The sequence below is a fragment of the Bos indicus x Bos taurus genome, chromosome 16 (genome assembly GCF_003369695.1).
Source record: "Bos indicus x Bos taurus breed Angus x Brahman F1 hybrid chromosome 16, Bos_hybrid_MaternalHap_v2.0, whole genome shotgun sequence".
NCBI lineage: Eukaryota > Metazoa > Chordata > Mammalia > Artiodactyla > Bovidae > Bos > Bos indicus x Bos taurus.
Genome location: NC_040091.1, coordinates 30,796,062 through 30,812,908, shown reverse-complemented (window position 1 = coordinate 30,812,908; position 16,847 = coordinate 30,796,062). Strand labels below are relative to the sequence as shown.

Sequence of the window (16,847 nt, the reverse complement as noted above, 5' to 3'; positions counted from 1 at the left end):
CTTCCCATTTCTCAGGCCTGCCTGATTTTCTGTTGGCTCCCTACAGAGGAAAATGGGAGAGAGAGAGAGATATATATATATATATATTTTTTTTTTTTTTCCCCCTATTTTCTCTTCCAAGAGTTGAGAAAAAGGAAAAGAGATAGCAGCTATGTGCCTGCAGGGGCAGCCAAGCAAGAGATTGATTCAACAGGAGAAATTCAATGCATCCCAAAAGATTCCCTAGGATTTGATATCCTGCTGCTCAGGGTACAATTTGTTGTAATAAGAAACAGAAGATTTCTGTCAGCAAAGTCAAAGTACTCAGCAATGGCTTGTGAAAGTTAAAAAAAAAATGTGAAATGGAATGAGAAATGTTTTTCTTCTGGAAACGCTTTCATAAACAGGAGGACTGAACACCACATCTCAGAGGATACACACTTGTGAACGCAGAAGATGAAATGCCTTCCGGTGAGGGTACCTGATCCCAGGGTGGAGCGTGGCTTTCATCTGACGCCACAGGGAGGTTGTTGACTGAGCAACCGGCAAATGCAACAGAGGAGAGGCAGGTCCCAGATCCCCACCCGGCCTGGGGTCTCTAGAGTCAAAGTAAGAGTGGGAACAGATGAGGCTGGCCTGAGGCCGCAGGATTTTCTTGTCTGGAGGAATGTGGCTATGGTTGGTGGGCTGATCTAACAACTCAAGCATGGGATGGGATGGGGGGTAGGATGGGGGGTTGATTAAAGTTCAGCAAAGATTTCCTAGGATCCAGGATAAAGCAGAAGGTGGGGCCTCTGAAAGATGATCAGGGGTGGCCCTCCTGTAGCCAGGAGACAAACATCAGAAGCAGTACGGCCAAGAGGCAGGAGGAAGCGTGGGTTTTACGTGTGTTCTGCTATGAACAGCATGTTGGGGCAATGTGTGGGTCACCTTCTCTTCCCAGCAGGGGCTGTACATATATCAGCAGTGCCCAGTTATTTGGGAATAGCCAGGTTGGATGAAGACTTGGTTTGTGAAGCTGGCCCGTGACCTAGGCCTGTTTAGAGCTAGAAGCTCTGGCAAAATCTGCAGCCCTTGTTCAGAGGCCAGAGAGCCTGGGGTGGCAGCAGTGGACAGGGGGACCACCGCATCGAGGAGAATGGGTGGGCTTGTGGTCACCCCTCGTCTCTTTCAGAGACTGCCAGAGCTTCATGCCAACTCCAAGCACAGACTGTCCTTTATTTCTTTCAGAACTAAGACCACAAAGCTGGGCGATTCTCATGTAACTGGAACCACCCAGCACACTGTCGACAAACAGGTCTTTCCCCAAACATACAGGCGACATCTTCAGCAAGAGGGTTAGAGCGAAAGGGAGCTTAGGGTACTTTTAGAGGAGTGGACCCCTGAAGGCGAGATGTTTTTTTTTCTGCTGCCCCAAGAAAAGTACAGTGAGAGAAACTGCTTATCCTGCTCTCCTTTCTTCTACCAACAGGCTCACACTAGCTCCAGGTTATGCACTCCTGGAAAACGGGATGAGCTCACATCAGTAGTTTAGGAAACACACGTGCACCTGAACTGCTGCAGCTGTCGGAGGTGCTGTCCTCAGTCTTCCTTCCCCTCTCTGCCTTTGCATTTTCCTATGGTTGTATTTCCAGATTCTATATTAAAAGAGCCCCCTGGGGGCCTCCCTGACGGCTCAGTGGTGAAGAGGTCTCCTGCCAAGGCAGGAGACACAGGATCAATCCCCGAGCCAGGAACATCCCACATGCTGCAGGGCAACCAAGCCGGCACTCCACAAGTACTGAGCCCGCGCTCCACAAGTACTGAGCCTATGCTCCACAACTACTGAGCCCGTGCTCAAGAGCCCGGGAGCTACAACTACTGAGCCTGGGTACCTAGAGCCTATGCTCTGCAACAAGAGAAGCCACTGCAATGAGAAGCCCATACACCACAACTACAGAGTAGCTCGCACAATAACGAAGACCCAGCCTAGCCAAAAACAAATAAATAAATAATTTTTTTTTTTCAAAAAGAGAGTCTTTTGGTATTAAAGTTCTGCTATTAAATAGGTAAAATTAAGAGCACTTAGATCTCAATGGACCCCTTCCCCCATGGCCAAGCTGGCGATCACTGCCCCAGTGTCAAGATTAAGAGGCGATGGCTAAGAAAGGAAGCTCACAGAACCAGCAGCAGAGAGAGGCCGTGATTAGAGGTATGGGGTAACTCTGTGCTTTACACAGACATGCACACAGGGCTCAAAATCTTACACAGGGGGTTGGCCACCGAAGATATTTTAATTGAAAATTACAGTGTATAAAAAAAAATGACTAAGTGGCTAAGGGATCACTGTCCACATCAGTGAGCAGAGAATAAAACATTTGTTCATTCATTGAGTGAAATAATTCTGTAAACCTCAGCATGGAAGACAGACGGCAAACACGGTAAGTGGACAGAGCATGGGGTGAAACTCAGATGCTCGTGTCCGCTCCCGGATGGAGACCTGGCTTGGCTTGATATTCTGGGTCCTCCTCTATGAGTGTGGCTGAGGGAAGTCTTCCCACACAAGACCCTGCAGTCTAGGGATGAGGGATACGGAGAGGAGCATCCTCCTGGAGCCATCTCACCAGGTCTGTGTGACACGGAGACGTGAAGGAGCAGCAGAGCAGGCCCAGGGAGTGCTGAGTGAGGGACTGCACTCGGGTAACGAGCACCCACATGCCCTGCCGGCTCCCAGACCAGAACGTCATATTGATGGATGACAAAACCCCACAGAAGACCAACTGCACATCTTCAGGAGAAAAGCCAGCTTGACAACAGTAGTAGAAGGTACTGCTCTGACGAAACCTTACATTTCATTAACTTATCTGCTGAAGCTTCTGAGGGAAAAGTTTAAAAATTACTGGCAAAATGAAAATGGAGGCGGCTGCTATGTAATTACTGGCAATGTCTGATTTACAAACTCTTACTTGTAACTATGTCATGTACACAAACCACTAGCTCATTTTACTTCTGTTCTTCCCACTATTTTTTTTTTTTTTCCTGACAACAAAGCACAGACACTGACCTAAGATGAAATCTTACTCTTTCATGCTTTCTTTCCCCTGAGGAGGATTTCATATCCCCTTACTTCTTTCTCTGATCATGGCACCATCATATACGCACTCATGCTTAAGATCCTTCATCATGCCTGTTCTTCTGCATCTTTAAAGTAATTTACAAAATGTCATACCCAGCACTACTTGTGGACAAGTAAATCAGTCCAAGCAAACCTCACTCTATAAGAACAGACCTTGATCAGGGAAATGAGAAGGTCCTTATATATTTTGAAATGAATTTAAATCAGATATCATCAAGATCATGCCATCCCTTCTTAATCCTTTGGAAGAAAGAGGGACATTTTGGTGGATGGGGGACACAAATTGGTAATAATTATCTATCGAAATGTGAAATAGTTAACATTGAAAATGAACATCACCTTTGCTAGAGCAAATTAGCATTTAAGGAATTTACCATGTGGACTCACCCTATGGATCCAGTCACATCGGAACACAAGGATACAGGTACGTGGCTGTTAATCATAGTATTGTTTGACATGGTAAACATACATGGAAACCAGAGGGATGGATGATGGTACACTCATGAGATGATATACTAGCTGTCTGTTAAAGAGAATGGGTACAGAATGAGGCCCAGATGTCCACATTGGTTATAAAATGAAAAAAGTCAGTTATGGAACATGAGACAGACAGAGACCCTACTTTTTCCCCTTCTCTCTCTTCCACAGAGGAGAATTCCACTGGCTTCTATATTCTTTTTCTCCCTCTCACCTTTCTTTCCCCACCCATCATGCTAGTAGGCATATTTAATAGATCAGGATTGGGACCAAGTCTCTTCCTAAGAAAGATAAGAAGGAGAGAGAAAGTGAGGAAAGGAGGGGAAAGTAAGGAAACAATGGGATAGTGGGGCTTTGAAATATATTCAGATGAGTACCTCACACATTGAAAAGTTCAGAAAGAAACTCACTATGGCTATCGTTAGGGAGTAGGACAGAAGTGTGAAATATGAGGGCGGGTTTTTACCTTTCCATTGTTTTGAAAATGTCCTTTCCTAAAAGTATACATTATTCTTACCATAAAAATTAACAGAATCTGAAAATATCTTGAAAGTGCTCCTTGAAGCCTTAAAAAGCCTATTTTCATATCATCTCCTGGTTCCTAAAGAAAATCAAGTTTCATTTCTAGTCAGCATAATTTAAATCTTAGTTTTTAAAACTATGTACAATTTTGTTTTTTGTATTTCTTTCTTTCTATTTTTTTTTTTTAAATTTATGGCCTATATTGATGATGCTGAGCAGACTTTCACGGGCTGGTCCAAGGGACCTCAGCATGATCTGTAACACCTTCTTCAATAAGAAAATTCTTTCCAAGTTCTAAACTACCAACTGGCAAACTAACTTGCAGGACCCAATTTATCATATGGCTGAGATTTGACCGAATTAAATTTTTAAATAAAATTTGTGAAATATCTTTAACTTACTTTCATTCTGCTTAATGTCTGCAGTGCTAAGGGACAGATGACCCTGCATATATAATCAGAGATACATGCACAGATACCCTCAGGGGACATACTATGAGTCAATACTAAAGATCACACATTTTGTCCTATGTGAATTAATTCTAAATTGCTTTATGGAACATAAAGAACTTAATATTTTATGTTGCATCATAAAAGGAACTTCTATTGAGTAAAAATAAGTGGAGTGGCAAGAAGGGAGTTGAGGGCAATGGATTGATTTGGATTGGATAAAAATGGAGTAATGGACACCTTCTCTCAGGTTGGCAGTTACGATTTCACCAAGGTCAGCAGTGACAAAATCTCTGAGAGTCTTGACCTCAATATAGTTGTTGAAAACGGTAATATCAACATTGTAAACCTGTTACAGCAGACAGCAATCCAGTCACCTCTCAGTAACATGCCTAACTGCCCATGTCCTTGGCTGCTGCTGCTGCTAAGTCACTTCAGTCGTGTCCAACTCTGTGCGACCCCGTAGACAGCAGCCCACCAGGCTCCCCCATCCCTGGGATTCTCCAGGCAAGAACACTGGAGTGGGTTGCCATTTACAGGTGGACAAAAAGCGCCCCCGGAGCATCTGCTGGGCTTGCCTGGTGGCTCAGATGGTAAAGAATCTGCCTGCAATGCAGAAGACCCTGGTCAGGAAGATCCCCTGGAGGAGGAACTGGCAACCCACTTCAGTATTCTTGCCTGGAGAATTCCACAGAGGAGTCTGGTGAGCTGCAGTCCATGGAGCTGCAAAGAGTTGGGCATGACTGAGGGGCTAACACAATAAAACCAAGAGCATCTGCTGGGAGGTGGTGTAGATTGCTGAGTCCCACAGCATCAGTTCCCTCACCTATGGGTCAAAACCCACTGCCCACTTTGGGATTCCCACCTCACAGTTTATGATTGTTAAAGGGCTTGAGGGGAAAAAAGACCAAGTCTGCCAGCATCCACCCCTCTCTCCTTTCTCTTAACTCTGTTGGCTCTGGGTTACACATTGCCTTCTCCTCTGCTACAGCTCCAAAAACAAACCGTTCAGTTCCCACTCATTTGAAGTGGATTGCTGCAGGTTTGATTTCTTGAAATACAGAACACTGCAGAGCAACTCCGTAACAAGCTCCAGGAGGAAAAATGGAGTGAAGCTTGGAAACATGTCACCCAGCCTAAGAACAGAGGGTACATTTACAGAGTAAGCATGACCTGCCAAACACCAGAGAAACATAAGCAAATGTATTCCAAACAACATGGAGTATATTCTGGTGGACTTGGCCTCACTTACAAGAAAGGCCTCTTTGTTTGATTCAAATTTAAGTTGGTGAAACTGCCAGTTAATGAAGGGGTAAGAAAGTCCTTCAGAGAAGCCTCAGTGGGTATAGAGAAAAGAGGATTCAAAAGTACGTGCAGAAGGAGCTCCCTCGAAGGCATGCTGCCTTTTTAATGAATCAGGGGACCAATGTATGTTTCTGCACTGGGGGCAGGGGTGGCTTAGCTGCAGAAAGGATGGGGAGGATGGATAGGATGGGTCAGTGTGCATCCAGCCCAGCCAGCAGCATGGGGTGAGTGGCTGCCAAGGGGGTCTGGAGGAAGGAGGATTTTCTGTCTCCTGGCTGGCATCCATTCACTCATCAGGCAGCCTGCAGTTCAGCGTCCTGAGACCCAACCCTGAGTTCAGAGAGGTAACGCCAACCGTCCCCAACCTGCCTCTCATTGCAACACAGAGGCTCAGAAAGTGAACGAAGCCTTATCTCTTTGTATTCAATTCCTCTTTTCTGAGAACCCACAAGATTCATCATACTAAAAAGACATTTCACGCTCATGGGAAAGTCTACAGTCTCAGCCCTCAAGGCAATCTCCTATAAGTTTGATTAAAGCTGACTCACAGTCTGGATTCCAAAGCTGTTTAACCACAAGGCAGTGGAAGAAACCACCTAGAGAAGCTCTGAAAAACGCCCTCAGGGTCACCTGGGTGCTGTGGCTGGCCTGTGGACTTCTGCCATGCACCTGGCTGGTGGGTCTGCACCATCTTTAGGTTCTTCTCTGTCTGTACCATGCTCCTGGGTTCCTGACCAAGCATGTCATTTCCAGCTTCCTTCCTTTGCCTGAACCAATATCCTAGTCCCTGGACTTGCTTCTGTTCTTATCATGTGGATCCTGGTAACTTTCCTACTCCACTGTCTTCCGAGGCTCTTCCTCAAGTGCAGACAGGTGGCACCCTGGGCTCTACTTCCCTCTCCTCCTTCCCCCGAGGACCACTCCCCTGCCTGTTGTCCATGTTGCACAAGTCTAGACTGGATCCTCCCTCTGCTCAGTCCCTTAGGGCTGACATCATACGGTCTTCAGAGTTGAGAAACTCAACATCTGCCTGAAACAGCGCCTCTGCTACCCTCAGGAAACTACCCCCCACCTCCAACCCCTGCAGGTCTCAGATGCTTTCAAGGCACCTTCGCCACACTCGGTGACCTTGTTGCATGCTGGAGATGGCTATTTCAACCTCAGATGGTGGTATGTATGTCTCTGTGTCCTTTCTTCTAGACTGATCTATCTCATCTTCCAAACTTAGGTTCTTCAGTTCAGTTCAGTTCAGTTGCTCAGTCTTGTCTGACTCTGCAATCCCATGGACTACAGAATGCCAGGCTTCCCTGTCCATCACCAACTCCCAGAGTTTACTCAAACTCATGACATCGGTGATGTCATCCAACCATCTCATCCTCTGTCGTCCCCTTCTCCTCCTGCCTTCAATCTTTCCCAGCATCAGGGTCTTTTCCAATGAGTCCGTTCTTCCCATCAGGTGGTCAAAGTATTGGAGCTTCAGCTTCAGCATCAGTCCTTCCAATGAGTATTCAGGACTGATTTTCTTTAGGATTGACTGGTTGGATCTCCTTGCAGTCCAAGTGACTCTCAAGAGTCTTTTCCAACACCACAGTTCAAAAGCATCAATTCTTCTGTGCTCAGCTTTCTTTATAGTCCAACTCTCACATCCATATATGACTACTGGAGAAACCATAGCTTTGACTAGACAGACCTTTGTTGGTAAAGTAATGTCTCTGCCTTCTAATATACTGTCTAGGTTGGTCATAGCTTTTCTTCCAATGGAGCAAGCTTCTTTTAACTTCATGGCTGCAGTCACCATCTGCAGTAAATTTGGAGCCCCCCCAAAATAAAGTCTCTCACCATTTTCATTGTTTCCCCATCTATTTGCCATGAAGTGATGGGACCAGATGCCATGTTCTTAGTTTTCTGAATGTTGAGTTTTAAGCCTACTTTTTCACTCTCTTCTTTCGCTTTCATCAAGAGGCTCTTTAGTTCTTCACTTTCTTCACATTGGATAATTTTGAGCATGCCTTTGCTAGCATGTGAGATGAATACACTTGTGTGGTAGTTTAAATATTCTTTGGCATTGCCTTTCTTTGGGATTGGAATGAAAACTGACCTTTTCCAGTCCTATGGTCACGGCTGAGTTTTCCAGATTTGCTGGCATACTGAGTGCAGCACTTTCACAGCATCATCTTTTAGGATTTGAAATAGCTCAACTGGAATTCCATCACCTCCACAGCTTTAGGTTCTTAGCCCATTGCAAACCAGGGTCCCACACCCACCAGTGCCAAACTCCCAGCACCAGACTTTAACACTGCTATTCCTCCCAAAGTTCCTCTGATCTGGGGCAAAACACACACTGGCCTGGAGGAGCTGAGACTAGTCAAGAAACAAAGACCAACAGTTCCTTCCTCTGCCTCAGTGATGTGTTTGAGAGGGCTGTCTCCCTGCTCTCCAGCTTGGGTCATAAGGCAGTTAGGTCAAATGATTCAAGTGAAGGCACCCCAAGAACCATGAAGCCCTGAGAAGTGAAAGAAACCAGCGTTGCTGTCAGCCAGACGGAGGACCCCACACCGTGCCCATCAGCAGAGCTAATGCCACAGCCCCACCGCACAAGCTACGTCTGTCCTGCACTCCTCTCTGCTCCCCTTGCCCCGGGCTCTGCACTTGCCTTTGCCACCTCGAGCAGCGCACTTTATTAGAATCACTGGCTCCATATAGACAGCATCTCACTAGTCCCTGCACAGACACAACGCCTGACATATGGAAGGAACTCTATGGATGATGAATGAACGCATCAGTGAACAAAGGTTTGGCTTTACACATCAAGCGAGAAGCAGATGCAGCAGTCTTATAAAGCAGCTCTGATGAGCATGAGGTTACATCTTCGAGTCTTTGCCTCTTAATCTGGCCTGTCCCCTCGACTCACCTGTAAGGCTCCATGGTCCGGATGCCGTAGAACAGCGCCTCCTCCAGCAGCCCGAGGTTGAGGCAGGCGTCCATGGCGCAGTCGAGCACCTTCAGCTGGTAGATGTTGATATCAGGAAGCCGCTCAGCGTTACTGCTTATGATTGACTGGCACATGGCCAGAACCTGTTCCCACTCTGTTATTAACCTCAGTTAAGGATTCATTGTGTTCATCAAGAGAAAACAAAAGTGAAATTAGAGTCTCTACAAGGCTGAAGAGCTCCCAGGCACAGGAGGGAAGGAAGTGCCCATTATTTTTGCACAAATGAGCTCCCTGAAAACACACTTGAGAAACAAAAACACGTAAGTGGTGTCTCAGAGAAGGAAATTCTGTTTACATCAACAAACCATCTTCCCACCAAGCCTGTGCTTTGGGGGATTAGACTTTCAGAGAGCCATTCTTTCTTCCTAGTCCTCCTAGATGAATTCTCCTGAAACCTAGTCCTCAAATGAATGCAGCTACTTATTAAACTGAGCTAAAGAGTAAGTTCACTTTATAATTATTTACTCTGTTAGCTGCTGTTTCAAAACTCATCTGAAATTAAAGAAGCTTTAGAGAGATTCCTTTTAAAAAAGGAAGAGCTCATTTTTGCTTCTGTGTCATTTGAACCTTGGGCATATATGAAACCAAAAACAACCCATGGGCACACTCAAGGGGAAGCAACTGAAAGAAATCCATTCCACTGGATCTCAAATTTTTTGAGTATAAAACAAAAGTGATCTAAGTCTATACTTAAACATTGTGTGCGTGCTCAGCCAAACCTACTTCTTCCAGCATTCAGACTCTCAGGGCACTGCTTTCTGACACATTAGTAAACAGTTTAAATAAACCAATCAAGTCAACCGTGTGTGTGGGAGCTCATATCTTTCTTTTTTAACTTTTTATTTTATTTTGTACTGGGGAGGGGCTTCCCTGGTGGCTCAGATGGTAAAGAATCTGCGTGCAATGCAGGAGGCCTGGGTTCGATTCCTGGGTCAGAAAGATACCCTGGAGAAGGGAATGGCAGCCCACTCCAGTAGTCTTGCCTGGAGAATTCCATGGACAGAGGAGCCTGGGGAGCTATAGTCCTTGGGGTGGCAAAGAGTCGGACTCAAGAACTATCGCTAACATTACAGCTAATTAAGGTTGTGGTAGTTTCAGGTGAACAGTAAAGGGCCCCAGCATTACATATACATGTATCCATTCTCCCCTAAACTCCCAAGAGCTCATATGTTTATTAATCCTCACAAGAAATATATAATCCTCAGAGGGCGGAATGCCTGGCACTAAGGCCTGACTTCCTGGGTAGAACTTCAAGCGTCAAAATACACGGCTAACGAGCCTTTCTGTACATGATGCTCTATCATTTTAGGCCGAGTCCTGCCTCTGAGGAGTTAACTGTGGTCTTGGAAGAGGTACATTTACTGAAGAAAAGTGACTCGGTGGCTTTCTGTTTTACTCATCTGATGTGTGTGCTTGAAGTTTACTGCATGTATTCCCTAGAGGCTGGGGGAGGCGGTGTCTTAGGCAATGCACTGGTTTTGTAACAAACGCCAGGCTAACCTCTGTGGCTTTTCATCCTAGGATTAGATATGTGATGGATTATCAGGAGGAACGACTGTCTCTTACACAATGCCCAGACATTTCTGTGGCAAGACTCTGACCCTATTTTAACATCAAGTTGTGTGACTTCCATTATTATTTGCCTATTCATTTATATACGCTCCAACTCATTTTAAAGAGGTTTGAGGTGACAAGCCTTGGAAGTAAAAGCCAGATGCAACCGCTGATAGGAATACATCTGCTTTATGCCCCAGCAAGCTGGCAGGAATCACATGACGACTTCCCTTCGCAACACTGGCAAGTCTCCTGGCAAACAAGGCAAACCCTTCCTGTAAAAACACCTCAGTGAGCAAAAAAATGGAATAATTTTAACTAAGCGGCTTTTCTCCCAAGCTTATGCTGACATGTATAATGTTTGCTCAAAAATTTAGTCCCTGGCATTTGCTGGGTGTTTACCACAAGTCACTCTGTTCCAGTGAGGAGAGCAGGGCAGACAGCCCACCTGAAGAGAAAAGAGTACTGATGCCAGGACAGGTACCTTTCTGCAGAGTTTACCACGACCCTGAGAGAATTGAGGGGGAAAGAGAAAGGGGAACACAGTGAATCCACCTGGGAGTTAACTTCTTAAGACTCAAAGACTGACAACCCTGGGCCCTTACAATCGTCCACTGCTTACAATCCTCCCATGGTCCCCGAGCCTATATGTAACACCTAGTCTGGTGCACGACACTGAAGCCAGGCCTGGCCATGCTCCTGTCTCTCACACTGAACAACTAAGGCACAGGCTTCTCCCTCAGGGTCTCCCCTTCTCCACCGCCTGTCTGGTGAGCTCCTCCTAACCCTCCCAGGCAGTCGCCTCCTCTGTGAAACCTTCTTTAACCTCCCAAAGTTGACTGCAGTGCTTTCAATGTCCCTCAAATATTAATCTATGTATTTACTACCTAGCTAATCATGAGGGCTGGGAGTACAGGCTTGTGTCTTCTTAATCCTGCCTGGACCATAAGATGGGTTAGAACCAGTAAGGCACCCGGCACAGTGTTCGTCGTCAGTAAAGCTCATCCCACTGAGACTGAACTGATCATCCTTCGGCCTTAATTTCTCTGCAGGGCACTACACAGAACAAGTCTTTTCTGCAGTGTAACAACAGCTCTCCGAGCCTGAGAACAGCCCTCTTGCTCTCAGATTCGACTGCTTTCCAATTGTCTCCCATCCTGTCTGCAGAGTTTCAAATACCACTTGATCCTCGTTCCATTCCTCAAAACTCATTTTCTTCTCTATCCCTTTGAATGTGGCCTACCCCAAACTGAAGAGAAAATTTTAGACATGATCGGACTAATACTATTACCTTTCTCATTTTCGATTCTCTCGTTCTACTAATGGAGTCCAAGATCACAGGAGTATTTTTTTTTTTTTCCTGGGGGCGGGGAGGGGATTATATCATACTCTTAAGTTTTATTGAATTTTGATGTTTACTAAAAATCTTAAGGTTCTTTCACAGATTCTGCTGTCAAACTTTATATATATTTATACACTTGAACTTTTTGGCCCAAATAGAATATGTGAGATACCCTCTTGTTGAATTTCATGTTCATCTCAGGCATCATTGCATCATTCAAACCTTCAAAGATCTTTTGAGCTCTTGATTTTGTCATCCCACCTCTGCCACCCTTCCAGTCTAAATATTTTTGAGAATCTGATGAACCTGTGCCCCGCATCCTCAGACAAAGTGCTGAAGCAAAGTGGAAGAGGACTGGTCTGGGAACAGAGCACCCCACCGTGACAGCGATCCACTAAGCATCAGTTCTGCAGTTTGGCTCTTCAACCATTTAATGAGACGTCTGGTCACTCTAGCATCTAGCATAAATCTCTTGGTTACTTTTTTTTAAATCAAATCTCTTTCTGAAGTCCACATACAAACTTTACCAAAGAAAGCCATGACTCTGCGGACTCACCCGCTCTTAAGGAACCCCTGCAGCATCCTGGTGATCACAGCTTCCTTTCCATTCCTTTGGTCACCAGCTTAAGGTCACCAGTAAACTGCTAACAACAAACAAAAACCCACTGGACTATAGATTTTATGAATTACTTATTTCACCTTTAAAAAATAGGAACATTTGTCTAACTGCCTCTCCTGCTCTTTTACAACTCTTTAAAGAACACTGTACTTTGGAAACCTCATTTATAGATTTTCTTAGTGCCTGGGATATAATTTATCTAATGATGTTTTGCAATCTTTTTTTTTTAATCTACCTTAGTCTCTTTCTCCTTACCTTGTGGTTTCCTTTTGTCACATTTTTGCTCAAGCTAATTCCACTACTGGAAGTGGCTCCCTCTCAGCCTCTGCCTATATAAACCTTGTCCCTGATTTGGGCTACTTTTCACACAGTATAACATCGGTGGAGCTTTCCCAGAGGACCTCCATCATAAACGGTCTCTCCTTACTCTAAAATGTGACCCACTCACAGTCCTTACTACTTATGCCAAGAAAATGTACTGTGCAGCATGGCTGACTACCACTGTAGTCATGGCTGACTACAGTCATTAAATTATAAGGATTTAAAGTTATACATTATAGAGATGGAGGTCATGGGAGGAAGGGAATCCAGAAATCTGTTACCGTGTACATAAGTAAAGAGAATACTCCATACTATCCTACTAATCCTAGCTATAAATTTTGATTTTCAAAAATTGACCTTACCACAATCTTCCCTCACCATTACTGAAATTGTTGGCTGGGGACAGGGATGCAGCCTGTGATTGTGGAACAGAGTGAAGCTCTCTGGCTCACGGAGAGGTCAAACCCTGGACTTGAATTCATTAATGCCAGCCTCCAACCAGTAAGGAAGCAATCCTATAAACAGCTCAGTCCGTAGGTAAAAGGATACTCCAATGTGCCTTCAGGTCTTCAATTTTTTTCAGGGATTCCTGGACTTCCTTCCATACCTGCTCATCACCAGTCAGCATATCAGCATCCTGTTCAGGCCACATGAAAAGAACAGAGGAAGACAAATTCCTCGATTAAAAAAATGGGCAAGAATAGACATTTCTCCAAAGATGATATTCAAATGACCAATGAGCACATGAAAAGATGCTCAACATTATTAGCCAATGGGGAAATGCAAATCAAAACCATAAGGAGATATCACTTTGCACCTACTAGGATGGTTATAATAAAAAAGATAATAAAATGTTGGTAAGGTTGTGGAGAAATTGGAATCCTCATACATTACTGGTAGGAAAGTAAAATAGTGTAGCCACTTTGGAAAACAGTCTGGCAGTTACTCTAAAAGTTAAACAGAGTTATTATATAACAATTCCACTCCTTCCATATATGTCCAAGAGAAATGAAAATATATGTTCATACAAAACTTATGCATAAATGTTCACCATTACATCATTCATAGTAACAAACAAAGTGGAAACAATCCAAATACCATTAACCGATGAATGGGTAAATCAAATGTGGCCTAGTTACACAATGCAATGCTGGTTGACAATAAAAAGAACTGACGTACAACATGTACAGCATAGATAAACATGAAGAACATGATGCTAAGTGAAAGAATTCACTGACAACCACATATTATATGATTTCACCAATACGAAATGCTCAGAACAGATAAATCCATACAGTTAAGTAGATTAGCAAAAGGCTAGGGCAGGAGGGTGGTAAGTACACAGAACTGAGGAGGGACTGCTAATGATTTTTTAGGGGTGATGAAAATGTTTAAAAGCAATCCTGGCAATAGTTTTAATCATTTTCTGACGTGATGAAAAGCTACAAATCGCTACACAAAAAGCTATCAAATTGTACACTGTAACTGAATTGTATCCTACGTGAATTATGTCTCAGTAAAGTCTACATACATTCATAAATGTATGTATGAATGTATTCCTTGGTGGCGCTAGTGGTAAAGAACTTGTGTGCCAGTGCAGGAGATAAAGGAGACTCGGGTTCAATCCCTGGGTTGGGAAGATCCCCTGGAGGTGGCCATGGCAACCCACTCCGGCATTCTTGCCTGGAGAATCCCTTGGACAGAGGAGCCTGGTTGGCTACAGTCCATAAGTTCACAAAGAGTCAGATCGGACTGAAGCACCTTAGTGCACACGCATGTATGTATTTATCAGGAGAGAGAACAGAGGCAAGAGCAAAAATCATTTGTCAGGAGACCCATGAATAACACTTTAATCAAATATTGAGTCATCAATCAGAATGAGGATAGGGAAAAGATGACTACAATTATACCCATGTGAACCAATTTGATTACTACAAAAACTAAAAAAAAGTAATAATAATTTAAAAAGTAATTCCGAGCTTCACAGGTGTCTCAGTGGTAAAGAATCCACCTGCAATGCAGGAGCTGTGGGTTGGATCCCTGATCAGGGAAGATGATCCCACATGCCTCGGAACAACTGAACTATTGCGCCTGTGCTCTAGGGCCCGGGAGCTGCAAGTACTAAAGCCTGAGTGCCCTAGAGCCCTGCTCCACCACAAGACAAGCCACTGCAATGAGAAGCCTGAGTACCACGACTGAAGCGTGGCTCCCACATGCTGCACGCAGCTGGGGAAAACTTTATGAAGCAACAGAGCCCTGGCCCAGCCAAAAATAAACTAAAGTATTTTTAAAAAGGCAATTCAAAACGAAAGTAGGAGCTACCATTCATTCATTGTCCATCCTCCTACTGGGTCCTCTATTTTTCCTATACGTCTACATTTTAAGAGCTCATAGCCACATGTGGCTGTGGCTCCCACAGTGGGCAGTACAGATATATTAGAACAATTTTGTCATCACAGAAAGTTCTACTGGATGGTGCTGCTTTAAGGAACACGTGTACACCCATGGTGGATTCATGTTGATGTATGGCAAAATCAAGACAATACTGTAAAGTAATTAGCCTCTAATTAAAATAAATAAATTTAAATTAAAAAAATAAAAATAAAGAGGTTAATCAAAGGGTAAGAAAATCTGGGGCACTTCCCTGGAGGTCCAGTGGCTAAGACTCTGCACTCCCAATGCAAAGGGCCTGGGTTCGATCCCTGGATCAGAAACTAGATTCCACATGCCAAGACTAAAGATCCCACAATGATGACCAAAGATCCCATGTGCTACAGTGAAGACCTGGGGCAGCCAAACAAGTTAATCAAAAAGGTAAGAAATTCGCAGACTCTACTCAAACCCAGGTATTCCATATCCACTAGATTCTCAGTGGGGGTCAGGGAGAAGAACAATTCTAGGAAGTTAGAGCAAATCACAGCCACTGTGGGGTGATGGTTAAACTGAAGGAGGGCAGACTTTTTCCAACTCTACGTATCTCCCTAGAGATTCTTACGTACCTTCTAGGGAAGGTTTATATCAACAGAATGACCCCTGTGAGAATCACTGCCCGAGTTGTGTTACTAGTGGGAAGATACAAGTCACTCGGGTGTGAGGGCAGGGGGAAAAAAAAGAGGGCTACCAGGTACCACAGAAAAGAGATCTCAAGTACAAAGAGAAGCAGAGGGGCTATGTATGAGGAAATGTGTGTGTGTGTGTGTGTGTGTGTGAGAGAGAGTGTGTCTGTGAACAGGGCTTTATGAGTCTCTCTATATATGTGCTCTACACATGTGTGAAATGACAGGATGGTTTTTAAAAATGGACTCTGCTTTGTTTAGGAGATTCTAAATAAGAACCTAGCTTTCTGTATGTACAGGAGGGAAATAAAAACTCAATTGCTTTTAAAGAGGTAAACATCAATCTCCCTCCAAATACTTGCTCTAAGTCCATCTTCATCTCCTGAAGCCTCAGTTCCAACACATGACTCCAGAGCCCTGAGTAACTTCCCAGTGCCTCCCATATAAGACCACATATTAAATCTTGACAACCATGACCATTCTTGATTAAATTTTTGTTTTCTATTTCACTACTGGCAGTCAAACCTTAGGCTCTAAGCAAAATGTCTCACTTGTTAGTCCTTATGGTAGGGAGAAAAATGGATCCCCAAAGAAGTCCACATCCTGATCCTCTGAACCTGTGAATATGTTAGCTTACATGGCAAACAGGAATTAAGTTGCAAGCTGACTTTAAAGAAATCATCCTGGCCCACCCAGGTGGAGCCAGTGGAATCACAAGGGTCTTTAAAAGTGGAAAGAGGCAGAAGAGGTCAGAGCAATGCAATGTGAGGAGGACTCAACCTGCCTTTGCTGGCCTGGAAGATGGAGGAAGGGCCCCTCAGGTCAAGGAGTACAGGCAGCTTCCAGAAGTTGGAGGTCAGGGAAATGGATTGTAGCTTGGAGCCTCCAGAAAGAGGGTAGCCCTGCCAAGACCTTGATTTTAGCCAAATGAGGCTCATGTCAGGCTTCTGATCCATAGACTATAGATAAGAAGTTTGTGCTAAGTCACTAATTTTATGACAATTTGTTAGAGCAGCCACAGGGAATGAATACAGTCCACGACATACTTCTGCTTTTGTGACCACTGGAGTTTGGCACATGCCCTCCCAGTGCCTGGGAGGGTCCTAAGTTGCATCA

At 44.4% G+C, this 16,847-nt stretch overlaps 1 protein-coding gene across 2 annotated transcripts in view; it reads right to left on the bottom strand.

Annotated features, from left to right (window-relative positions):
- SMYD3 (SET and MYND domain containing 3) overlaps window positions 1-16,847 on the bottom strand; it is a 739,173-nt gene that overhangs the window by 98,385 nt on the left and 623,941 nt on the right. For both annotated transcript variants that reach the window (XM_027564668.1, XM_027564670.1), the window contains 2 exons: window positions 13,225-13,312; window positions 8,759-8,933 (listed from right to left, as the gene is read on the bottom strand). In XM_027564668.1, the coding sequence (XP_027420469.1) occupies window positions 8,759-8,933; window positions 13,225-13,312 (263 nt within the window). The remainder of the gene's footprint in view (window positions 1-8,758; window positions 8,934-13,224; window positions 13,313-16,847) is intronic.